Source organism: Carettochelys insculpta, chromosome 10, assembly GCF_033958435.1.
Source record: "Carettochelys insculpta isolate YL-2023 chromosome 10, ASM3395843v1, whole genome shotgun sequence".
Lineage (NCBI taxonomy): Eukaryota > Metazoa > Chordata > Testudines > Carettochelyidae > Carettochelys > Carettochelys insculpta.
In genome coordinates this window covers 9,526,353-9,550,680 of record NC_134146.1, presented here as the reverse complement: position 1 = coordinate 9,550,680, position 24,328 = coordinate 9,526,353, and the positions used below count along the sequence as shown (strand labels likewise).

Sequence of the window (24,328 nt, the reverse complement as noted above, 5' to 3'; positions counted from 1 at the left end):
TCTTGTATGGGCCTATTCAGAGTAGTCTGTTGCTTCCTGGTCATGCAGAACCAAATTTGACAACCTCTTTAGAAGATGGGAAGGAATAGAATGAAGGGGGAGGGCTTTTCTCTGTAACTATGAATGCAGGTGAATGTTTTGCTGACAGTGCTCTGGCAGCGTGCACAAGGTGAATTGTGGGCGCTGTTTCATGGTCAAGAGACCATTTTCTTGTAAGTGGGAAAACACACACGCTGCAGCCTGTGTGATCATTAAGACGGTTCGTGAAAAGCAATATTGTGAGCTGGGGTTGTGGGGATCTCAGCCTGATCTAGCAAGACACACAAGCATATGAACAGTCTTGTTATGTTCAGTGTTTACCGTTAGGTTTACTTACTTAAGTCCCCTACTACAGAGGGCCCTTAGTACGGAAGTCTTCACTTTTGTGCTATTAAAGCTGCAAGCTGGTGGGTGCTCTGTAGCATGGGTGAGAATCATAGACTCATAGGACTGAAAGGGACCCAGAGAGGTCATCACGTTGCCTGTACTCATGGCAGGCCCAAGCACGCTCTAGACCAGGGACAGGGAACTGTCAGACAGAAAAGTCAGTTGGGGCCACATCAAAGGCTGCTTCTACACAAAGAAAGAAGTGGAAGGAAAAAGTGCACCCCCCATGGAGCAGCAGACAAAAGACACTCACCTCATGCCCTGCTTACTTCAGCCTTATGGGGTGGTGCGGGAGGAGGAGGGTTTATCAAAGTTTGCGGCTGAATTAACTCTTCTGGGCCCCCCCCCACCTGTAAATTCTAGGGGGAGGAAATGAGGGGTTCAGTGTGGGGGAGGGGCTGTCAGGGAGCAGGATAGGGATGGGGGTGTGGGATCTGGGTGGGAGGGAGAGTACAGAAGTGGGTTGTGATGGTGGTGCAATGTCCGGGAGGCAGGAGCAGGCAGGGGTGGGAGTGCAGGATCTGGGCAGGAGTAGGGGGCAGGAGCAGGCTGAGGGTTGGGGGGTCTGGGCAGGAAGTAAGGGGCAGGAGCAGGTTGGGGTGGGGCGGGGCTGGGCTGGGCAGGAGATGGGGTGCAGGAGCAGAGTGGGAGGGAGGGTGCAGGAGCAGGCTGGGGCGTGGGGGCTGGGCAGGAGCAGGCTGGAGTGGGGGGCTGGGCAGGAGGGATGTGTGTGAAGGGAATGGGAGTCATTGCTTACTTAGCACAGTTCCCCAGGGGCACTCATGGTGCCACACCCCTCGCCACTCCTATTGGCTGCTATTCTGGCCAATGGGAGTGGCAGGGAAAAGCCTCCAGGTGAGCAGTTCCCTGCACTGCTGGTCCTGAGGCAAGGGGAGAGGGAGTGGCAGGGCGCAGAGCTGCTTCCTCCCCTGCCTGGCAGAGTCTACAGGCCAGATCCAGCCCTGGCTTGCCTTGATCGGGTCTGTGAGGTTCTGCCACCGACTGCCCTCCCCAGCGAGGAGCCAGTGCTTGTGCCCCAGCCACATGGAGGGGGCCATGGAATTGGAGCGCCAGCTCCCCACTGCAGGGAAGTGTCGATCCCCCAGGCTCACCAGCCGGATCCAGGAAAGCTGCAAGCCAAATCCATTCCATGGGTCAGAGGTTCTCCACCCTGATCTAGACCATCCCTGACAGATGTTTATGTAACCTACTCAGCTTTGCGACCGGGTGCTGGCAAACAGGGTGTGTGCTAACAGGAGGGAGTTTGGAGAGGCTCTCCTGGAGGAGGAGAAGGAAGGAGCAAACTAAAGCACCTTGGGGTAAGTGGCTGCTTATATTTGGAGGTTTTGGGCTTGTGTGTTTGTTTGGAGTTTGGAGTTTGTTTGTTTGGAGTGCTGAGCTGAGTGTGTGTGTTTGTTTGTTTGAAAGGCCGTGTGCTCAGGCAGGCAGGCAGGCAGTTGGAAGCTGATTAGGTTTGAATTGAAACACCGTGTGCTGATTGGCTGAGCTGTAGGCAGAGGGAGGAGCTATCAGGGAGGCCGAGCACTTAAACCCTGCTAGTAAGCGACCAGGGAGCTTTGCGACCGGGTGCTGGCAAACAGGGTGTGTGCTAACAGGAGGGAGTTTGGAGAGGGGAGTTTAGAGGGGGAGCTTGGAGGGAGCCAGTGACTTCTGTTGCCCTTAAACTAAATCCTTTATAACAACCTCTATCTGAAACATTTAATTAACCCTCATATATAACTAGAGTAGGAAATGGAGGCAGAAGCCCAGCAGCAGAGTGGGGGCTATCCTGTTTATTGTGTCGAGTGCAGTATGTATGACTACCTACCCTGTGGGCGGGTGGCGTATGTGTGCGCTCGATGCAAGGAGCTCCTGGCCCTCAGAGACCGAGTGCGTGCTTTGGAGGCCAGGGTGGCTGAACTGGAGGAGCTAAGGAAGGCAGAGGTGTTTGTGGATGAGACTTTCCGGGACATAGTAGGGCTGTCCCACCTCCAATCTGACAGTCCTGAGGCTGTTACGGAGGATGAAAGGCTCAGGGAAGGAGAGCAGTCAAGGGGAGCAGAGGGAAACCATCCCGTAGTTGGGACCCTCCTTCCAGAGGGTGATGTTGTATCCTCTCGTGCCGAGGATACTTCTCCGGGGGAGGGAGCGCCAGCTGTTAGGAAGAAGCAGGTTTTAGTAGTGGGGGATTCGATCATTAGAAATATAGATAGTTGGGTTTGTGATGACCGGGAGAACCGTATGGTGACTTGCCTGCCTGGTGCGAAGGTTGCGGATCTCTCGAGGCATCTAGACAGACTTATGGGCAGTGCTGGGGAGGAGCCGGTCGTCGTGGTACATGTTGGTACCAATGACATAGGGAAGGGTAGAAGAGATGTTCTGGAGGCCAAATTTAGGTTACTAGGAAAGAGACTGAAATCCAGAACATCTTTGGTGGCATTCTCTGAAATGCTTCCAGTTCCACGCGCAGGGCCAGATAGACAGGCAGAACTTCAGAGTCTCAATGCGTGGATGAGACGATGGTGTAGGGAGGAGGGGTTTAGATTTATTAGGAACTGGGGACACTTTTGGGGTAGGGGGAGCCTATACAGGAAGGATGGGCTCCACCTAAATCAAGGTGGATCCAGACTGCTGGCATTAAACATTAAAAAGGACATAGAGCAGTTTTTAAACTAAGAGGTGGGGGAAAGCCGATTGGTGCGGGGGAGCACCTGGATCGGACGGAGACTTCTCTTACACGAGGCTCCATAGACAGGGATTCCCTAGAAGTTAGTCAGATAGGGAACGTGGGAAATAATATATGGGCAAGATCAGATGTAAAACAATCATGCATAAAAAAATCCACCGTGTCTGTGAAAGGCGGACATATAAATAGTGGTAGTTTTCTAACATGCTTTTACACTAATGCTAGGAGTCTGTCTAATAAGATGGGTGAACTGGAGTACCTCATATCAAAGGAGGAAGTTGACATAATAGGCATCTCAGAAACATGGTGGAATGAGGACAATCAGTGGGACACTATCATACCGGGATATAAATTATATCGGAAAGACAGAACAGGTCGTGCGGGTGGCGGAGTGGTACTATATGTGAAGGATAATATAGAATCAAATGAAGTAAAAATCCTAAAGGAATCAAAATGTTCCATAGAATCATTATGGATAACAATTCATTTCTCTAATATGAATATGGCATTAGGAATATATTACCGACCACCTAACCAGGACAGTGATAGTGATGCTGAAATGTTAAGGGAGATTAGAGAGGCTATCAAAATAAAAAACACAGTAATAATAGGAGATTTCAATTATCCCCATATTGATTGGGTGCATGTCACCTCAGGACGGGATTCAGAGATTAAATTTCTTGATGCCTTAAATGACTGCTTCTTGGAGCAGCTAGTACAGGAACCCACAAGGGGAGAGTCGGTTCTCGATCTAGTCTTAACTGGAACGCAGGATCTGGTCCAAGAGGTAACTGTTACTGGACCGCTTGGAAATAGTGACCACAATATAATAACTTTTAATATTCCTGTGTTGGGAAGAACACCGCAGCGGTCAAACACTCTGGCATTTAATTTCAAAAAGGGGAATTACACTAAAATGAGGAAGCTAGTTAAACAGAAACTAAAAGGTAGAGTAATTAAACTAAAATCCCTGGAAGCTGCATGGAAACTGTTTAAAGACACCATACTAGAGGCCCAACTTAAATGTATACCCCAAATAAAAAAACACAGTAAGAGACCTAACAAAGAACCACCATGGCTAAACAGCCATGTTAAAAAGGCAGTGAGAGAGAAAAGGGCAGCTTTTAAAAAGTGGAAGTCAAATCCTAGTGAGGAAAATAGAAAGGAACATAAACACTCCCAAATTAACTGTCATAATGTAGTAAGAAAAGCCAAAAAAGAGTTTGAGGAACAGCTAGCCAAAAATTCAAAAAACAATAGTAAAATGTTTTTTAAATACATTAGAAGCAGGAAGCCTGCTAAAAAAGCAGTGGGGCCCTTGGATGATAAAGATATAAAAGGAGCGATCAAGGAAGACAGTGCCATTGCGGAGCGATTAAATGATTTCTTTGCTTCAGTCTTCACGGCTGAAGATGTTACAGAGGTTCCTAAATCTGAGCCAGCCTTTTTAGGCGACAAATCTGAGGAACTCACTCAGATTGAAGTGACATTAGAGGAGGTTTTGGAATTAATTGATAAGCTGAATAGTAACAAGTCTCCAGGACCAGATGGCATTCACCCAAGGGTTCTGAAAGAACTCAAATGTGAAATTGCGGAGTTATTAACAGTGGTTTGTAACCTATCCTTTAAATCCACTTTGGTACCAAATGACTGGAAGACGGCCAATATAACACCAATATTTAAAAAAGGCTCTAGAGGAGATCCTGGCAATTATAGACCGATAAGTTTAACATCAGTACCAGGTAAATTAGTAGAAACACTAGTAAAGAGTAAAATTGCAAGGCACATAGAAGAGCACGAATTGTTGGGCAAAAGTCAGCATGGTTTCTGCAGAGGGAAGTCGTGTCTGTCTAATCTATTAGAATTCTTTGAAGGGGTTAACAAACATGCGGACAAGGGGCACCCAGTGGACATAATATACCTAGATTTCCAGAAAGCCTTTGACACGGTCCCACACCAAAGGCTTTTATGTAAATTAGGTGGTCATGGGATAGGAGGAAAGGTCCTTTCATGGATCGGAAATTGGTTAAAAGACAGAAAACAAAGGGTTGGAATAAATGGTAAATTTTCACAATGGAGGGGGGTAACTAGTGGTGTTCCCCAGGGCTCAGTCCTGGGACCGATCCTGTTCAACTTGTTCATCAATGATCTAGAAAATGAGGTAAGCAGTGAGGTGGCAAAGTTTGCAGATGACACCAAGTTGTTCAGGACAGTCAAAAGCAAAAGGGATTGTGAAGAACTACAAGGAGATCTCAGCAAACTGAGTGATTGGGCAGCAAAATGGCAAATGAAATTTAATGTGGGTAAGTGTAAGGTAATGCATGTTGGAAAAAATAACCCAAATTACACGTACTACATGATGGGGTCAAATTTAGCTACGACAGATCAGGAAAGGGATCTTGGAGTTATAGTGGATAGTTCTCTGAAGACATCCACGCAGTGTGCAGCGGCAGTTAGTAAGGCAAATAGGATGTTAGGAATTATTAAAAAAGGGATCGATAATAAGACAAAAGATATCATACTTCCCCTATATAAAACTATGGTACGCCCACATCTCGAGTACTGCGTGCAGATGTGGTCTCCTCACCTCAAAAAAGATATATTGGCATTAGAAAAGGTTCAGAAAAGGGCGACTAAGATGATTAGGGGCTTGGAAAGGGTCCCATATGGGGAGAGGCTAGAGAGACTGGGACTTTTCAGTTTGGAAAAGAGGCGATTGAGGGGCGATATGATAGAGGTATATAAAATCATGAATGGTGTGGAGAAAGTGAATATAGAAAAATTATTTACCTTTTCCCATAATACAAGAACTAGGGGACACCAAATGAAATTGATGGGTAGTAGGTTCAAAACTAATAAAAGGAAATTTTTCTTCACACAGCGCACAGTCAACCTGTGGAACTCCTTGCCCGAGGAGGCTGTGAAGGCCAGGACTCTATTAGGGTTTAAAAAAGAGCTTGATAAATTTTTGCAGGTCAGGTCCATAAATGGCTATTAGCCAGGGATAAAGTATGGTGCCCTAGCCTTCATAACAAGGGCAGGAGATGGATGGCAGGAGATAAATCACTTGTCTTCTGTTCTCCTTCTCTGGGGCACCTCGCATTGGCCACCGTCGGCAGATGGGATGCTGGGCTTGATGGACCTTTGGTCTGACCCAGTATGGCCATTCTTATGTTCTTATGTTCTTATGTTCTTAAAAATCCCCACTCGTGCAGATTCCTCAGCCTGTCCAGGCAATTTATTGCAGTGCCTAACCAGCCTGACAGGACGTTTTCCCGTACATCCAACCAAAACCGTCCTTGCTGCAGTTTTAGCCCGTTGCTTCTTGTCCTACCCACAGAGGTTAAGGAGAATAATCTTTCTCCTTCTAACCACCGTTCAGGTATTTGACAACTTACATCCCCTCTCGGTCTTCTCTTTTTCAGACTAAATAATTTTCAGTCTTCCCTCATAGGCCATGTTTCCTAGACCTCTCGTTTTTGTTGCTCTTCTATGGACTTTTTCCAATTTGTTCGCATCTTTGCTGAAATGTGGTGGCCTGAACTGGACTCCATACTCCAGCACAGAGTCGAGTGGAAGAATTACTTGCTTGTTTCTTACTTAGGACACTCCTGGAATGATGCCTGCTTTTTTTGCACCAGTATTACCCTGACTCATGTTCAGCTTGTGTTCCACAATGACCCCCAGATCCCAGTTCCACTGGTTATGACTGTAATCTGCATGATGTGCACCTCAGCGTGGTCTGCAGTTTGGAATGGTTGGAGAACTGGATCCTGTTGGGAGCAACCAGATCCCTTTTCCTCACTCTACATACAGCAGGATTGCCTGAAGCAGCCCTGGAGACGTGTGTGCTGGGGGGAGATATAAAGGAACCGTTACAGAAACTAAACAGCAGAGGGCACCCACCCCCAGAGTCTGTTCACACAGCCTGCTCACTGAAAGAGGTAATGTAGCTCCCCCACATCTGAATCTACATGCTGGTCCACATCACCTTTGTACACCCAACAGCGAGTTTAAGGAAACCACTTGGTAACTAGTGTTGCCTCACATTTTGCCCATCCCTGAGCGGAATGAATGTTGTGTGCAGCTATGTGGAGTGATGTGCAGCACGTCCCTTTTGATCCAGATTCCCTACCTTGGGATTCGATTAATTTGCTCCTAACAAAATGCAGGTGACAGGAGTGGGGCCGAGGGGCTCTGAGTGTGAGGGAGGACTCAGGCTGGGAACAAATAGTTGGGATGAAGGCGGATGTGGGCTCTGGGCTGGGGCTTGGGGTAAGGGGTGTGGGGTACAGGATGGTGGCTCCAGGGTGGGGCCGAGGGTTTTAGAATACAGAAGGGAGCTGTAGCTTGAGGCAGCGGGGTTGGGTGCAGGAGGGAAGGAGGGCTCTGGGATGGCCCTGGGGATGAGGGTTTTGGCATGTGAGAGAGGGCTGCAGGCTGGGGGAGCGGCTCAGGCCTGGGGGTGGGGTCAGGAGAGCGCACAGGCTCTGGGCTGGGATGTGGTTTGGGGTGGAGTGGGGGAGGTTTGGAGTGCAGGAGGTGGCTCTGGGGGGGACTCAGAGTGAGGTGGGGGGTTGAGGCTTGGAATTACCTGCACAGCAGCATGAGACAGGCTGTCTGACCTGCCTGTCCTGGGCACTGTGCTGCACCCTGCAAGCAGGCAGCAGGCCCAGCCCCTGGGCTGGGGAGCCCACGAGGCTCTGTGTGCAGGTGCATTCTGACTCTAGCTACGCTTCTCACAGACTGGTTTTTCCCATGGGATCCCTGCCTCTTTCAGTGCGCTGGAATGGCCTGTTTTAGGGATGTATTGTGTAGGGAAGAGGACCCCGTTTCACTGGTTGCAGCAGTTAGAAGTTATACTCCGAAAGAGGCAGGGGATTTTGGCAATAGAACAGAGGGTCTTGTGGCTAAGGGAGTTGAACAATGTCCTGGAGAAGTGGATTTTTGTCCCTGCTTCTGCCACAAAATTCCTATGAGCTGTTGGACAAGTCACTTACACCAGACTCTTCATAGCTGAGTGCTAAGTGTGAGTTCCTCTTTTTTCTGGGTGCCTGAATTGAGACCCTGAGAATTGATCTGCAGAAGTGCAGAGCACTAGCACACGTCTTGCTCTGTTGATTTGTTGATTTGGCCAAGCACTTAGATATAACCACATTTGTTCCAACCCCTCCGACAGAGACAAACACCTACAGCATCTGCACCAAGCATTCTTGAGACTGCAATACCCACGTGAGGAAGTGAGAAAACAAATCAACAGAGCCAGACGTGTGCCACGAAGCCTCCTGCTACAGGACAAGCCCAAGAGAGAAACCAACAGAAGACCACTAGCCATCACCTACAGTCCTCAGCTAAAACCTCTACAGCGCATCATCAGGGATCTACAACCCATTCTGGACAATGATCCCACACTTTCACAGGCCTTGGGAGGCAGACCTATCATTGCTCACAGACAACCTGCCAACCTAAAACAAATCCTAACAAGCAACTATACACCGCACCACAGTCACTCTATCTCAGGGACCCATCCATGCAACAAACCTCGTTGCCAGCTCTGCCCACATATACACACCAGCAACATCATTACAGGACCTAACCGGATCAGCCATACCATCGTGGGTTCATTCAGCTGCACATCTACCAATGTAATTTATGCCATCATGTGCCAGCAATGCCCCTCTGCCATATACATCGGACAAACTGGACAGTCTCTACGTAAAAGAATAAATGCACACAAATCAGACATCAGAAATGGCAATATACAAAAACCCATAGGAGAGCACTTCAATCTCCCAGGAAACACAGTAGCAGATTTAAAAGTAGCTATCCTGCAGCAAAGAAATTTCAAGACCAGACTCCAAAGAGAAATTGCTGAGCTACAATTCATCTGCAAATTCAATACCCTCAGCTCAGGATTAAACAAAGACTGTGAATGGCTGGCTAAATACAAAAGCAGCTTCCCCTCTCTTGGAGTTCAGACCTCCAGATCTACTGATGACAATACAACTCAGCCTTCCTGACTGAGCTAACCTCGTTATCCCCAACCTTGCTCTGGCCTATTTATACCTGGCCTTGCAGATTTCCAGGACCAGCATCTGAAGAAGTGAGTTAACTCGCAAAAGCTCATGCTCTAAACTTTTCTGTTAGTCTATAAGGTGCCACAGGACCCTTCGTTGCTGCATCTGTACAATGGGTATAATCCCCCCCCCCCACAGAGGTGTAGTGAAAATAAGTTGGTTAATGTTTGCAAAGCGCTCGGTTACGATAGTGGTGAGTGCCATAGAAAAGTCCATGAGGGAATTAATACTGGTGTCATAAGCGCAGGGTTTGAATAGCATGTGATAGATAATGTCTGGAGCTGCAGGTTGAAAAATGAGGGAGAACAGAATAGTGAATACTGTTCATTAAATGCAAACCATCCATCTTGTCCACTGAATGAGGAATAGTCCTGGGAGTTACAATCGTGCACCTACAAGGGGGTGCACAAACAACCTTCATTGTGTCATTTCCTGTCAGAAGGGACCACCAGATCGTCTAGTCCTGCCTCCTGTATATCACAGGCCACACACCCAAAATCAGACCCTAGTGTTACAACCTGCAGCCGGCTACACTAATATGTGCCCCAGGGTGGAGAACAGGAGGGACTGAGGTGGCCCCGTCCCCACATACACAAAGGTAGGGGAGTGATGAAGTGGACTGTAGCATGGTAATCATGGCAAGTGACCTGTTTGAAAACCCTCTCCAAAGTCCCTGCCCATCTGGCCTGGGGGAATGTTCCCGATTGACCTGGCATAGTTAGCTCCTGACTGTGAGGAGGAGCCAGTTGTACCCCTGAGATTCCTTCATGCCACCTTAGTGCACTGGCTCACTCTGCCCAGTCTCCCATCTTTAGTCGTCGTCCTCCCTGGTGCTTCATAGAATCATAGAGCACTAGTACTGGAAGAGACCTCAATAGGTCATTGAGTCCAGTCTCCTGCCCTCACAGCAGGACCAGGCACCGTCCAGATCATCCCTGTTAAATATTTACCTCACCTGTTCTCAAATATCCCCAGTGATGGAGATCCCACAACCTCCCTAGCAATTTTCCAACGTTTAACCACCCTGACAGGAAACTTTTCCTAATGTCCAACCCAAACCTCCCTGGCTGCAGTTTAAGCCCATTGCTTCTTGTCCTATGATCAAAGGCCAAGGAGAACAATTTTTCTCCCTCCTCCTTATTACACTCTTTTATACTTGAAAGCTGTTATCATGTCTCCTCTCAGCCTTCTCTTTTCCCAACTAAACAAGCCCAGTTCTCTCAGTCTTCTCTCACAGAGCATGTTCTCTAGGCTTTTAGTTATTCTTGTTGCTCTTCTCTGCACCCACTCCAGTTTCACCACATCTTTCCTGAAATGTGGGGCCGAGCACAGGACACAGTACTCCAACTGAGGCCTAATCAGCGCAGAGAGAATGGAAGAATGACTTCTCATGTCTTGCTCACCAAACTCTGGCTAGTGCATCCCAGAATCATGTTTGCTCTTTTTTGCAGCAGCGTCACACTGTTGACTCGTACGCAGCTTGTGGTCTACTCTGACCCCTAGGTCACATTCTGCAGTTCTCCTTCCTAGGGAGTCCCTTCGCATTCTGTGTGTGTGAAACTGATTGTTTCTTCCCAAATGGAGCACTTTGCATTCGTTCTTATTAAACTTCATCCTATTTACCTCAGATCATTTCTACAGTTTGCCCAGATCTTTTTGAATTCTGACCCTTTAATCCAAAGCCCTTGCAACCCCTCCCAGCTTGGTATCACCTGCCAACTTGACCAGCGTACACTCTGTGCCATCATCTAAATCACTGCTAAAGCTATTGAACAGAACTGGCCCTAAACCTGACCCCTGTGGAGCCCCACTTGTTATTCCTTTCTGGCCTGATGTGAACCATTAATAACTGCTCTCTGTGAACGGTTTGAAGATGAATTATAAAACACTTCTCGGCTGTATAACATGGGAGGGAGATATCCCTTCCTGGCCCCTGCAGGCAGCTAAAACCCCCAACCACCCTATGTACTGTTCAACATCTTTATTAATGACTTGTGTGAGGAGGGGATGGATTGCACCCTCAGCAAATTTGCAGATGGCACTATGCTACGGGGTCAAGTAGATATATTGGAGGGTAAGGGTAGGGTCCAGAGTGACCTAGACAAATTGGAGGATTGGACCAAAAGAAATTTGATGAGGTTCAATAAGGAGAAGTGCACAGTCCTGCACTTGGAATGGAAGAATCCAAAGCATTGTTACAGGCTGGGGACTGATGGCTAAGTAGCAGCGCAGCAGAAAAGGACCTGGGGATTACAGTGAATGAGTAGCTGGATATGAGTCGTCAGTGTGCCCTTGTATCCAAGAAGGCTAATGGCATATTGGGGTGCATTGGGAGAAGCATTTTCAGCAGAAGTTGCTATTCTCCTCTGCTCAGCTCTGGTGAGGCCTCATCTGGAATATTGTGTCCAGTTCTGGGCCCCCCAGTATAGAAAGGATGTGGACGCATTGGAGAGTGTTAAGTGGAGGCAATGAAAATGATTAGGGGTCTAGAGCACATGACCTATGAGGAGAGGCTGAGAGATTTGGGTTTATTTAGTTTTCAGAAAATAAGACTGAGGGGCGATTTGATAGTAGTTTTCAGCTTTCTGAAAGGGGGGGTCCTTAAGAGGATGGAGACTGTTCTCACTGGTGACAGATGACAGCACAAGGAGCAATGGTCTGAAGTTACAGAGGGAGAGGTGTAGGTTGGATATTAGGAAAAACTATTTCACCAGGAGGGTGGTGAAGGACTGGAATGTATTACCAGGGGAGGTGGTAGAACCTCCATCCCTAGACGTTTTTAAGTCCTGGCTTGACATAGTCATGGCTGGAATGATTTAGATGGAGTTGATCCTGCTTTAGGCGGGGGGCTCTACTAGATGACCTCCTGAGGTCCCTTCCAGCCCTAGAATTCTATGATTCTATGATTTTGCTGTTAATTATTTTGGAAGCCTGTGGTGAACTCTAGTAGACTGCACTAAAGGACCATCACAGACCTCACCAGCTTTTGGGAACACCAGACAAATGGGAAGTGAGTGAACCTAGGGCTGCTGAGTCCTTCCCCCACCATCTATCAGACAATCACACACACTTTTGAATGTCCAGCTTTGCACTCTTGCTACTGTTCTTTGTTAACAGAGGCTTTGTGTGTGTAATTAATAGTGATTTTGGCAATTCCGTTAAAATTTTACAGCCTTGATAGGAGAGCAAGTTCACAAGTCCGTAGTAAGGAGTACTTCTAGACTCCTGCAGAATCGAGCAGTAACACTGTCTGTCCTCCTCTAGTCTGTTACACGGGCCTTTGTCCATCTCCTGCCTGTACTCTAGCAACGGGGTGTGTCTGGACATGCCGCCATCAGCCTAGAAATTGCCACCTAGTACAAACTCTTGCAGGGTGTCTCCTAAACAGCACAGGCTATTGCCAGCACATTTGTCCTCTCCTCTGCTCTCTACGCTGGCTTCTCACAGAGCAGATCTCAGTCTCTTATCTTCAAGGTGCTTGCTGACATGAAGCCAGTGTTTCAAAGATATCACTTCGGTTCTAGGGCAGGGGCAGGCAAAATATGGCCTGCAGGCCAGATCTGGCCCACCAAACCTTCAGATGCAGCCTGCCATGATCCTCTGGGCTGCTAACATCCCCCTCAAGGGACAGGTGGAGCAGGGATGCACCTGGCCTCAGCAGCCGACAGCTTTGAGCAGCATGGTCACAGTTGTCCTGCTGACACAATGGAATTTCCTGTTTCTACCATAAGGGCAAAGCTCATGTGAGCAAAAGACAGAGGTTAGTCTGAGACTGTGGAGTGAACAACTCCCCACACCTGAAATGACAGCTCATCATGGACCTCACCATCTTCCCTTCCTCGTGCAAGGGGCACTTCTTCAACCTGCTGTTGCTAATATAAATGCAGTGTGTGTGCACATTTAAAAGCAAAACAACCCCCTAGACAATTCTTTCTTTTGGGAGAAAACAAGGCAGAGAGAATGAACCACAGATGACATATGCTAATCATGTCACTTAGTGCTCTACTGGAAGGCGCTCAGATATTAATTACATTGCTGGGGAAGGGTACGATTTTGTGCAGAAGAGAACAGACATATTGTAACTATCTGTGTATCGCATTTTCCCATCTGCTGTGATGTTATCTTTTTTGAATGACACTGGTAAATTATTCATGCCAAACAACTAGTGAAATAACAATTGCCTACCTGGCATGCTGCTGAAAAAAATGTAAACTGTGACCGGTGTGAAAGGAATGTAATGTATCAGGTCTATGTTTCAGATGGAAAAGAAAAGCAAAGTTTAAAGGACAACCCCAGCATTACAACAATAGAATCTGTGCATAAAACATTTCAATGTTTTGTATTTGCTTTTAACAAGCAATAACATTATAAAATGTTCTGCTCCTAAAAGAGTGGAAAAAATAGATTTTGTAAACATTCAGGCAGCACATACAGTAGAGGATTAAATTGCAGACAGCAGCACTGTGTCTGAAAGCAGATGTGTAATTATGAATATCTAACAACCTGGAACTTAAGTGGATGATTATACTTGATAAAGAAATTTTGTGATGCCCTATAATTTGAGCAAATGGTAGAACCTTCCAATGTGTTTCACAGATAAAGCCTGTTTATTATTTTGAAAGGCTATGGAGAATCTTGCTGACTGTTTACTAGAAGTGCACTGGTATGCAGGGTGACTTTGCTGTGTTGGCTAGTCCTTGAAAATTCCTTTGCATGGCTACTAAGTAAGTGCCTCATAAAGACAGGAAGGGATAATGAGCTATGCAGCAGATACAGAAGTTGGCAGCTTCTCATTCTGGGAAATCTCTAATTGAAATGACTTGCACGGTGTCAAGTATTGGAGGGGTAGCCATGTTAGTCTGGATCTGTAACATTAACCCTTCGTTGCTGTTAATTGAAATGATGCATTCTTTGGATGGGTAATGGAGTTTTCATTTGGCTCAGTAGCTGTCATGTCTTCCTTCTTGGGTCTGAAATCATTTTGGCTCCAACACATAACACTGAATTTCCACAGCTCCAAATCTCTGTTTGAATTGTACCCTCGCTGAGCCCTGCTACTCCTTGTGCCAGTGGGCCGGGGGTGGGGGGGTGCCAGGTGAGAAAAGGGACAGCTTAACCTTCATGACAGCTGACTTCCAAAACTGGCCAGGACACAGTGAAATCAGCTGCTACCACCTCCACTTCACTGTGGTCTACAAAGGGGCCTGGGGTGGCCAGTCTTGCCTTTTCACTGAAAAGGTGCAGCATGGGGCAGGCCTGACATCCTATTCCATGCATATGGAAGTGCTTGGACCAGATATGTGTGGGCCTAAACTAAGCCAAATATAGAAACACCAGTGCCACGTGATTTCACTCATTATTGGGCTGTGTACCACCTCCCACCAGAGCTTCCTGACAGTAACAGGAGAAGAACTCAGATTCCTCTCTCTCCAAAAGTGACCACCTCTCACGTGGGCTACAGACAGTCCACTAGCAACATAGGGTCCATGACTCAAGCTGTACTGGGTCTACAGGTGGTAGCAGCACATACTAACCAGTTCATTGAAACATTTCTATCAAAGTTTAAAAGAAATTCACACCAAGCCTTATGTAACAACAAGTGTTTCTGTTCACATTGTGTACTCTCTCCCTCTCCACTCGCCCATCAGAGTGAGGTTCATCTGCCCCAGAACAGAAGGTTTCTTCCCTGGATGTCAGTCCATGAAGGGCCTTTCATCCTTTCAAAGTGCACCCAGGGCTTCCCTCCACAGGCAGCTCATATCCTAACGCATTGTGACAGAACTAGGTGGGTCTTACGTATCCCTTCCTCCAGGGGTACTAGCCAAGTTAAAGGCTGAGTAGAGGGAGAAGTGTGACCAGGGCTACAGAACTCCTATTGGAGAACCATTAATGGCCATCCTCTTTTTCCCCGCAGGTCAAAACTTTCCCACCTTATTTAAAAAACAAAGGGGGAAGGGTGTGTGCTTCAAAAAGTATTTGCAAATTGTCCTCCCCTTTTTCCAGCCAGCTTGAACCCTAGCCATCAAGGCGGTAGCCTGCTTTCTGAGAGCTGAGTGCGCACTGGATGTTACCCCACCTCCTCACCATTTGTGTGCTGTGTTTATTTTGATTGTCAGCTCTTGGGGCAGGGACCGTCAACTAATCAGAGCTGGTGCAGTGCTTAGCACACCGAAGCCCCCATCTCAGCTGGGCCCCAGGCACCAGTGTGCTCTCTAATTTTTACCATCCCTGGGCATAATAAATTTTGTTATGTGCATCACCAATAGAAACAGATGCTGCTGGCTAAGGGCACTCGGCTGATCAGCTGGGTGGTACCTGAATGTCTCCTAGCTTCTCTCTTCCCCCATGCAGTGAGCTTACAGCACTGCCAGGCCCTGTTGTAACAAGCAGGGTCATCTGCCAGGATGTCAGTGTTTCTGGTCTAACTTAGGGAAAAATACCTGTCAGACTAGTAGATTTCTGCCTCTCGAGTGTATGAGTCAAACTTGGATTGAGGAAGCCCTGGTGGAAATTTGCCATCATGCAGACTGGATCAGGTAGTTTCACAACAGGATGGCTCAGATATTCGGACGTACCAACATGTAAAAGAAAAGGCTCTCTAGTATTATTTTTTATTATTGTTTGATGGATAATATCCGTGTTTACTTTTAAGCATTTTTTATATTTATTGATTTAAATGTTCAGAATTGTGCAACATTCTGGGTTTTAAGATTTTTTTTTCTGATTTTTATCCAATTTAAGTGTTCGGTCTTATGAGAAATTATGTGGGTGACAATAAATATTGAACAACAGTAGATGTTGATTTGAAAAGTTACAGCATGATAGCTTTAGCTTTATGGCTTTGGCTTTTGCCATTAGAGTTGAATCTTTCCAAGCTTAGACAGGAACTAGTATTTTCTGATGCAGTGAAACCGATCATTTTGAACTACAGTGGAACCAATTTATTGTCACTACACAAGCTTCTATGTACTGTTATCTGGCTGGTCTAACAGGTGGATAGACATGGATGGGGAAGGACAGATAGCCAAGCAGTGTGAATTCATTTTAATTTACTTACATTGAAGCAAAAGATTCAGATTTAAAGAACAGGAGTAAACAAAAACTCCTCTTCGGTTCTCCTGCTGTTTGTTCCAGGTCCATCCTCAAGTAAACCTATAATTTGTTTTCTAGATATGGTGTTTTGCTAATACCTTTGCTGTACTGTCGTGGATTGCCTGTTTTCAAACATGTATTTCTTTCCCTGTTCCTCTGGGGAAAAACATGGAAACAAACCACACACATGCTGTTATCAACTGCACAAGTAAAGTGAGAAAATATCAAAGCATTATTGGTTCCTAGTCTTCAGTTCTTCTAATCAGTCTCAATGTTGAGTTGTGTTTTAACATGCATTGACTGACAGGACAGTGGTTACTAGCACATGTTTACCCAGAGGTGGTAAGGTTAGTAACAAACCGGTGTCCTAGGAGCTCAAAGGTGAACAGAATTGACATTAAAAGGCAGCCAGGCTGGGAAGGAGGTAATTTTTGGATCAACTGCTGTTTCGGACTGGGCCATCTTAAAGTAAATTGGGCCACTGAGAGTAAGATTCATCCAGATCTCATGATGTCCCTTCCCATCAATGTGAGCAAAGGACACAGTCTGAAAATCCTGGCTCTAAATACAGAGGAAGATCCCTCTGGAATCTGACAGGTGTCAGAGTGATAGAAAAGCAGCAGACCTGACGTTGTCACCCGCTGGCTCAGGTGCCCAGACTGAGCAGCGAGTTACTTGGTTTTCAGCCAAGGAGACCATGATCCAAAGCTCCACTTCTTCAAGGATGCCAGATCAGCAGAGGACTTACTATACAGTCGTGAGATGAACTCAGTCCTGGAAGGAGGAGTCTCAAAGGCTTAGTCAAATGTGGGAATTCCCTTTTCTTTTCTGTGCAGTACTGGCATACCGCCATCATTAGGATGGATAGGTTGAGGCTGCTGCTACACTACCATTCTCCTGTCAGAGGACGTGGTAATGAGGCAATTTGAAGCAGGCTAATGAGGCGCTGACATGCATATTCAGTGCCTCATTAGCATAATGGCAGCCATGTGAACAAACTTAGAATTTCAGATCGACAGTGAAGGTGGAGGCAGCTTTGAAATAAGCACCCCACTTTGACATTGCCTTATTCCCACAGAACTAGATCAAAGTATGGGAATGTTGAAGTGGGGTGCTTATTTCAAAGCTGCCTCCAACTTCACTGTCACTCTGAAATTCGAAGTTTGTTCACGCAGCTATCATTATGCTAATGAGGTGCTGAATATGTATGTCAGCACCTCATTAGTCTGCTTCAAATTGCCTCATTACCATATCTCCTCCGACAGGAGAATGGTAGTGTAGCAGCAGCCGAAGAGTCAGTCAGTATCCTTAACGCAGGTCAGCCTGTTGAGAGACAACTGGTTCAAGTCCTCAGAAACTACTGGGACATGATGATGAAGTAAGATCCTCTTGGCACACCCCCCAGTATGTGCTAGGTCCTCCCCTCTGGCTGCAAAGCTTGAATTTGGCTATTCATTCATAAATAGTTAAGATTCTGTAGTGAAAATTCTGTTTTTGTTGTGGCTCTCTTGGGCTAATAGCATTGTTTATAATATGTACTTAAGCCTTCTGAAAAGTGATCTCTCCAGAGATAGCTGAGCACCAGACACAGACCAGCAACAATCTAACCAGAGAATCGGTCAGCCCAAATACACAGCTAGGTAGCAGCAAAATAGCTGTCACAAGGGCAGTGCTGTTAGGTAACAGGGACAAAGGCTGTGGAAAAGGAGCTGGGTGGGGAATAGGCACTAAAACAAGGCAGGAGCCCCACAGCCAGTCCTCAAGACCAGACCAGTTGAAATAGAACTCATGCAGTACACACTAATTCCGAGTTGAGCCCAAGCCCCCTTCCGTTCACACACACTCAAGGATCTGCGTGATAGGATCACACAAGAGAGGCCTGAGTCTCATTGTAACTTGGATCCAAGACCCATCCTTTTGCAGTGTGGACATAGTTCAAGCCACAGACCCAAGTCAGAAGGGTTGTGTGGTGCAACATGGATGCATTAGCATGGCTGAGAGACCTGGGTATAGTAATAGGTTTACATGGTAATGTGGACACAAGCAGGGGCTTGGAAAAACTGAGGCCTGGTCTACACTAGGGAACAAAGTCGATCCCAGATACGCAATTCTAGCAATGCCATTAGTGTAGCAACGAAGGGTCCTGTGGCACCTTATAGACTAACAGAAAAGTTTAGAGCATGAGCTTTCGTGAGTTAACTCACTTCTTCAGATGCTGGTCCTGGAAATCTGCAAGGCCAGGTATAAATAGGCCAGAGCAAGGCTGGGGATAACGAGGTTAGCTCAGTCAGGCAGGCTGAGTTGTATTGTCATCAGTAGATCTGGAGGTGTGAACTCCAAGAGAGGGGAAGCTGCTTTTGTATTTAGCCAGCCATTCACAGTCTTTGTTTAATCCTGAGCTGAGGGTATTGAATTTGCAGATGAATTGTAGCTCAGCAATTTCTCTTTGGAGTCTGTTCTTGAAATTTCTTTGCTGCAGGATAGCTACTTTTAAATCTGCTACTGTGTGTCCTGGGAGATTGAAGTGCTCTCCTATGGGTTTTTGTATATTGCCATTTCTGATGTCTGATTTGTGTGCATTTATTCTTTTACGTAGGGACTGTCCAGTTTGTCCGATGTATATGGCAGAGGGGCATTGCTGGCACATGATGGCATAAATTACATTGGTAGATGTGCAGCTGAATGAGCCCACAATGGTGTGGCTGATCCGGTTAGGTCCTAATGCTCATGCTCTAAACTTTTCTGTTAGTCTATAAGGTGCCACAGGACCCTTCGTTGCTCTACAGATCCAGACTAACACGGCTACCCCTCTGATACATTAGTGTAGCAAGAATTGACGCATCAGGATGAATTTTGTTCCTTAGTGTAGACTGGGGCTCTTCAGGCTCATGCCGACATCACTGGTATTAACATGGCCCTATCACTGTACAACTTGTTCAGCATGGCTCAGACCTTTTGACCTGCTCATTATCATGGCAAGGGTGCTAGAAAGCCCAGGCCAAGCACTGCATTGATCAGGATACTTAAGACACACAAGCCATGGGGCAATGACCAGCATAGCCCCTCAACCCATTAGTTTGTTTCACCAGTCAGGCTTAATTTCTGACACACCAGTTTCACATTCCTTTGTTTTCCAGACATGATCCCACCACAGTCCATGAGTTATATTCGTAACCCTTATGGTTTGGGCTCATTCAGTGTGTGTTTGGGGTGGGTGGTGGGGGTCACTGTTATATAGTATTCCAATCACCTATCAACCTTTATCTGCTTTTCCAGTTAGCAGACTGGCTATCTCCCATTATTAGAGCAGGGAACACCTAGCAGGCTCTCTTAATCCTGTCCCAAATAAGCAGACACATTTGGCTACTTCTGCAGCCCCCAGAATGGCCTCTCAAAGTACTGTTTCATCCTGTGACGAAGCAGCAGAGGAAAATGGTGGAGGGCCATGTTACTGGATAAGCCAAACAATGTAATAGCCAATGATACTCCAAGCTTCTGCACCTGCCCATCTTACCAAACACAGCCATGGCAGATGTTAAGCAACTTCTTCTTTCCTCTCCTGCAGTCTTTGAGTGAGACTTTGTAGCCTCTCAGCCACAAGAAAATACCAGCTGAAGCATCAGCCAGCTGATAGCCCATACTGGGGTAGAGAGGAGGCACAGCTCTGACATACATATGCAGAACACTGTTCTCTGGCAGATGTAATTGCAGCCCAGTGAGGTCAAACCAGTTAAAGAAATAGTACGAGAATCATTCACTGAAAGAAAATCAGACACCATGGGGCTGAGGTCTGGGATCAAGATGCCCGAGGCAAGTAAAACAAACATGACTTTTGGTCCAAGAGGAAATCAGCAAGCAGCGCCCAAAGAGAGCGTGGAACTGCCACCAAGTAGGTATAAGATGAAGCTAGTGCAGTCAAAGCTAGTCCCTCTAGGATGTTCTGTACCCTTCAACGAGCATCACCTTTCTAAGGGCAGGTCTACGCTAGACCTTAAAGTCGATCCTAGATATACAGTTCCAGCTACAATCATTGCTGGAAGTTTACAATTGACTTATCTGGCTGTCCTCACTGAGTAACTCTCCCATTGACCTCCCTTACTCCTTGTGATACAGAGGAGTCCAGGGGTTGTCTGTCAACCCCGATAGTTCGACTTCGTGCCTCCCCACTCCGGGCGTGAACTCAAATCCCAGAAGATCGACCCTGACTGGGTGGATCTGGTAAGTGTAGCTGTACCCTTTTGAAATATAGTATGCAGAGCTGGCATGAGAGACTCCTTTTATTAGGTACTAGAGTAAAAATGGACTTTGCAAACTGGTTTGGCTTAACTGTTTTGGAAGTTATAAGTAGGGCGACCATACAATAAGTATGGAAATTCAGGACAGATGGGAGCCCCAGACCAAACAAAGCCCCTAATGTGGGGGCATCTGGTCTCCCTAATTATAAGCAAACAGTTCCCAAACTTGCCTTTTATATTTATTTGTTCTCACATTCAGCAGAGATACCCTCTGTTGGTGCACTGGATTAATGCGGTATTCTGGGTCCTTCTGACTTTTTCCCTCTTGTTGCAGGCAGGAGTATCGCCCATGGACTGGAGCCAAACCCTCGAAGCCCATAAAGACAAAGCAACGCTTCATCATTCCAGAGGATCATTTCATGAAAGAGACTAGCTACAGGGCAGATTTTAAGGTAACAATATGTTTTACAAACTCTGGAGGCCTTTGGAAGGGATCCCAAAGAATATTCCATTTCCCTTACATGTTACCAACATGCTGTGGTTAGACACCAAGTTCTTCCTGCACTGCACATGTGCCACCTCTTGTTTTCAGCAAGACCTGGCAGAGCCTTCATAACTTTTAGTTGAAGACTTGAAACTACATGGAAGTCCGCAAGTTCAGAATTATGGTTCCCACAGTAACGTGAACTCTGACATCATATCTCCTTGGTCTGTAGTATTGTGTTACTGTGGACAGTCCATTTAAGACCCTCTCTACATGTGCAGTGTAGTCAAATTATGCTAAAGTGGATGTTAATTGTGTTATCTGTCAAGATGTTGCGGTGGGGAGCATCTAACATCAAACTACCTGATTTGTGCATTTAAAACCTCTAGCCTAACTTTATCATTGCATTGTGTGCACAAATCAATGTTTGGAGACATGCATGAGTGTGACTGTGGACACTGGGGCCACCTCCCACTAAATAAATAAATAAAACTGAGCCTCTCTGGCCAGAGATGGAGACTTCAGTCTCCAGCAATATCAAGACATCTGTTCTGAGCAGGGCGTGGAGATGCGGAGAATCCGAGAGCCTAGTGTTAGAATTCCCTGGATGTTTTCTTCCCATTTAGAAGACACTGCATTGTGCAATGTAACAAGCTTAACCTTCCTTGCTGACAAAGCAATACACAGGATGCTGAAAAACCTATTGGCAGGTACTCTCTCTGTTCAGGACTTTCCCTAGCGGTATGTCTTCACTATGCGGTAGATCAATCCGCTAAGGGTCAATCTCCCTGGGTTTGATTTCACGTGCCTGGTACAGGTGGGCGAAATGGAACTATTCAGGATTGGCAGTCAACCCCTGTACTCTTCTATCTCACAAGGAGTAAGGGAGGTTGACCAGAGAGTGTCTGCTCCCTGTGTGAGCACAACTGGGTAAGTCAATTGTAGATAAGTCAATTCAAGCCACACAGTTGTGGTAGATGTCTAGTGTAGACCTGGCCTAAGACTCTCCTTAAATGTGTAAGGCAAATAGCAGTCCCACCTGCTGAAAACGGAGTACATGTGAGTAAGGCCTCGCTCTGCAGCCATCTGCAGGGCTACAGAACTTACAGGCCAGGGCCAAAGCCGACAACAGGCTGAATCATCAACCTTGAACATCAGTTGGACATGGCCTAACAGGCAGGACAGTCTCAACACTGCTGCTAGGCAAACCCACTCCTTGGCTTCCTCCTCTTCCCCATACACAGAAGGGTGTGGGAGGTTTTCCCTGGTTTCTGTGGTGCAGCAAAATGGGAATGACCTATGATGCAGACTGATTAAAACAATGCATTGTAAGGCTGGAGTCTCTCCCGTCTCACAGATAGAGGATGGCGTGACTTTGCCCTGTTCACCAAACCACCACCCCCTTCCCAAGCCCTAAGCTGAAACAAGCCTCAACAACTAAAACTAGAATTAAAAGCCAAGGCGCTTTGAAAAAGAAATTCCATCCTGTTTTTTATTTCCCTGTGATACCCAGATCTGTATTTATTTTGTCCATCCCTGTCTCATTCAAATACGATCAGCCTCAGACACAGACCTATGACACTGGCTATACAGCAACAGCACATAGAGCAATCTAAAGCTGCCAGAGGTGCTAGGGATGCCAAGACGCATCTGATCATTTTAAAACTGGAGTGAACACATTTGGATCTCTGTACAGGTGCCTTCTTCTTTGAGTGGTCCCCGTGGGTGCTCCACAATAGGTGTCGGGCTTGCCCGACGCCGCAGATCGGAAATCTTCCAGCAGTTTCTCCTGGATTGCGCATGCGCCGGCGCGCGCCGCCCCCCTGCGCGCCCCTGGCTGCGTGCATGATCCAGTCCCCGCCAGTTCCTTCTCAACTGCCATCGGCTGCAGACTGAATCCACTCAGGCGAAGGCCAGAGTCAGATTACTTAGTGGTTTTTTTCCACGTGTAATTTGTTGTTTTCGGTTATTAAACAAAAAAAAAAAGAGAAAGCAAAGACAAAGAGAATATCAGCAAAAAAAAAAAAAAAGGGAAAAAGAGGAGCGGAGAAGAGAAGAGAGGACGTGAAGGCCATTTAGGCTGCCCACTGCCGCAGGCCGGTGATCACTATTTGGGGTGGAAAGGCACGGATTAAGTGCTAAGTACCCATTAGCAATAAAGGACTCACCGCAATGGCCTCTTCAGGTTTTACAAAGCGGGAGTCATGCTGTGAAGTTATGCTGGCCTCCGTGGGGCATAGTGAAGGCATCCGATGCCTGGGGGAATTACAGGCTACCTTGCCGGAGAAGCCTCACCCAGAACGGCCCTCTGGGTTGCATAAGAGGAGGGCAGTTTTTCTCTGACCCCCTCAGTGCAGAAACGGAGGAAACTCTCCCTGGCTCGATCCTTGCCGTGCGTTTGCAGCGAGCAGGACGAGTGGAGCACACAGCCACCAGCCGCATACTCAGGCAAGCGGCAGCGCACGTGGCAGAGGCTGAGCCTCTGGTTATACAACAGCCGGCATGCGCGGTGCCTAGAGCGTCAGCCAGGCAAGCGCCGGAACCGGCGGCACCACCACAGGCGGCACAGACCCCCGCGGCACCAGCAGTGCGGGGGTGCCAGGCACGGAGCCTGCAGGCACCAGAGGGGAATACCTGCGCAGCACCGCAGCTGATGGTGCCAAGTGCGGCACTGACAGCGGGGCCCAGATCCCCAGCACGGGAGGGGGCGGTGCCGGCACCGCAGCGGAGGTGCAAGGCAACATCAAAAACCCGGCACCGCAGTCCATCTTTGGACAGGGCTGCGCTGCTGTTAGCACCAAGCCCTCCCCCTGTGATACACACGCCGCACCGAAGGCCTGTGTCTTCACCGGCCCATCCGGGAAAAAAAAAACAAAAAGAAAAAAACCTCCTTCTCCATTCCTCCAATACAATGCCACCATTTCTGGTATTGGATCCCCTGGAGTACCATCACAAGCCAGTTTCACCTCTGTCTGTGTTGTCGTGGAGGTCTCACTCTCCCAGACATCGGGGGTACACACCCCGTGAGTGGTCCAGGTCTCCATCCCCGGACCCTTGCCTATGCTGCCATGGTCGTCCTTATCATGCTGGACACAGACAAACCACAGGCCTACACCCAGGGGCAGGTCCCCCCCCTGCCGCTCAATACCCCCGTGGGCACTCCCGATCGGGGACGGAAACACAGTTGTCTCAAGGGGAGTTAATTTTAGAACCCCGAGACTTTCCTTCACAATCCTCCAAGCAAGCAAGTGTATCATCGACCGCAGGAACTTGAGGGTTCGAGGGAGGTTTACCTTAGTGGCTCCTCCTCATCCTCCCCAGATGAGGC

At 47.3% G+C, this 24,328-nt stretch overlaps 1 protein-coding gene across 1 annotated transcript in view; it reads left to right on the top strand.

The window, feature by feature from the left end:
* The window catches only part of MAP6D1 (MAP6 domain containing 1), a 40,475-nt gene that overhangs the window by 6,000 nt on the left and 10,147 nt on the right, over positions 1-24,328 (top strand). Inside the window, exon 2 of the mRNA XM_075004182.1 lies at positions 20,851-20,968. Within this exon, the coding sequence (XP_074860283.1) occupies positions 20,851-20,968 (118 nt within the window). The remainder of the gene's footprint in view (positions 1-20,850; positions 20,969-24,328) is intronic.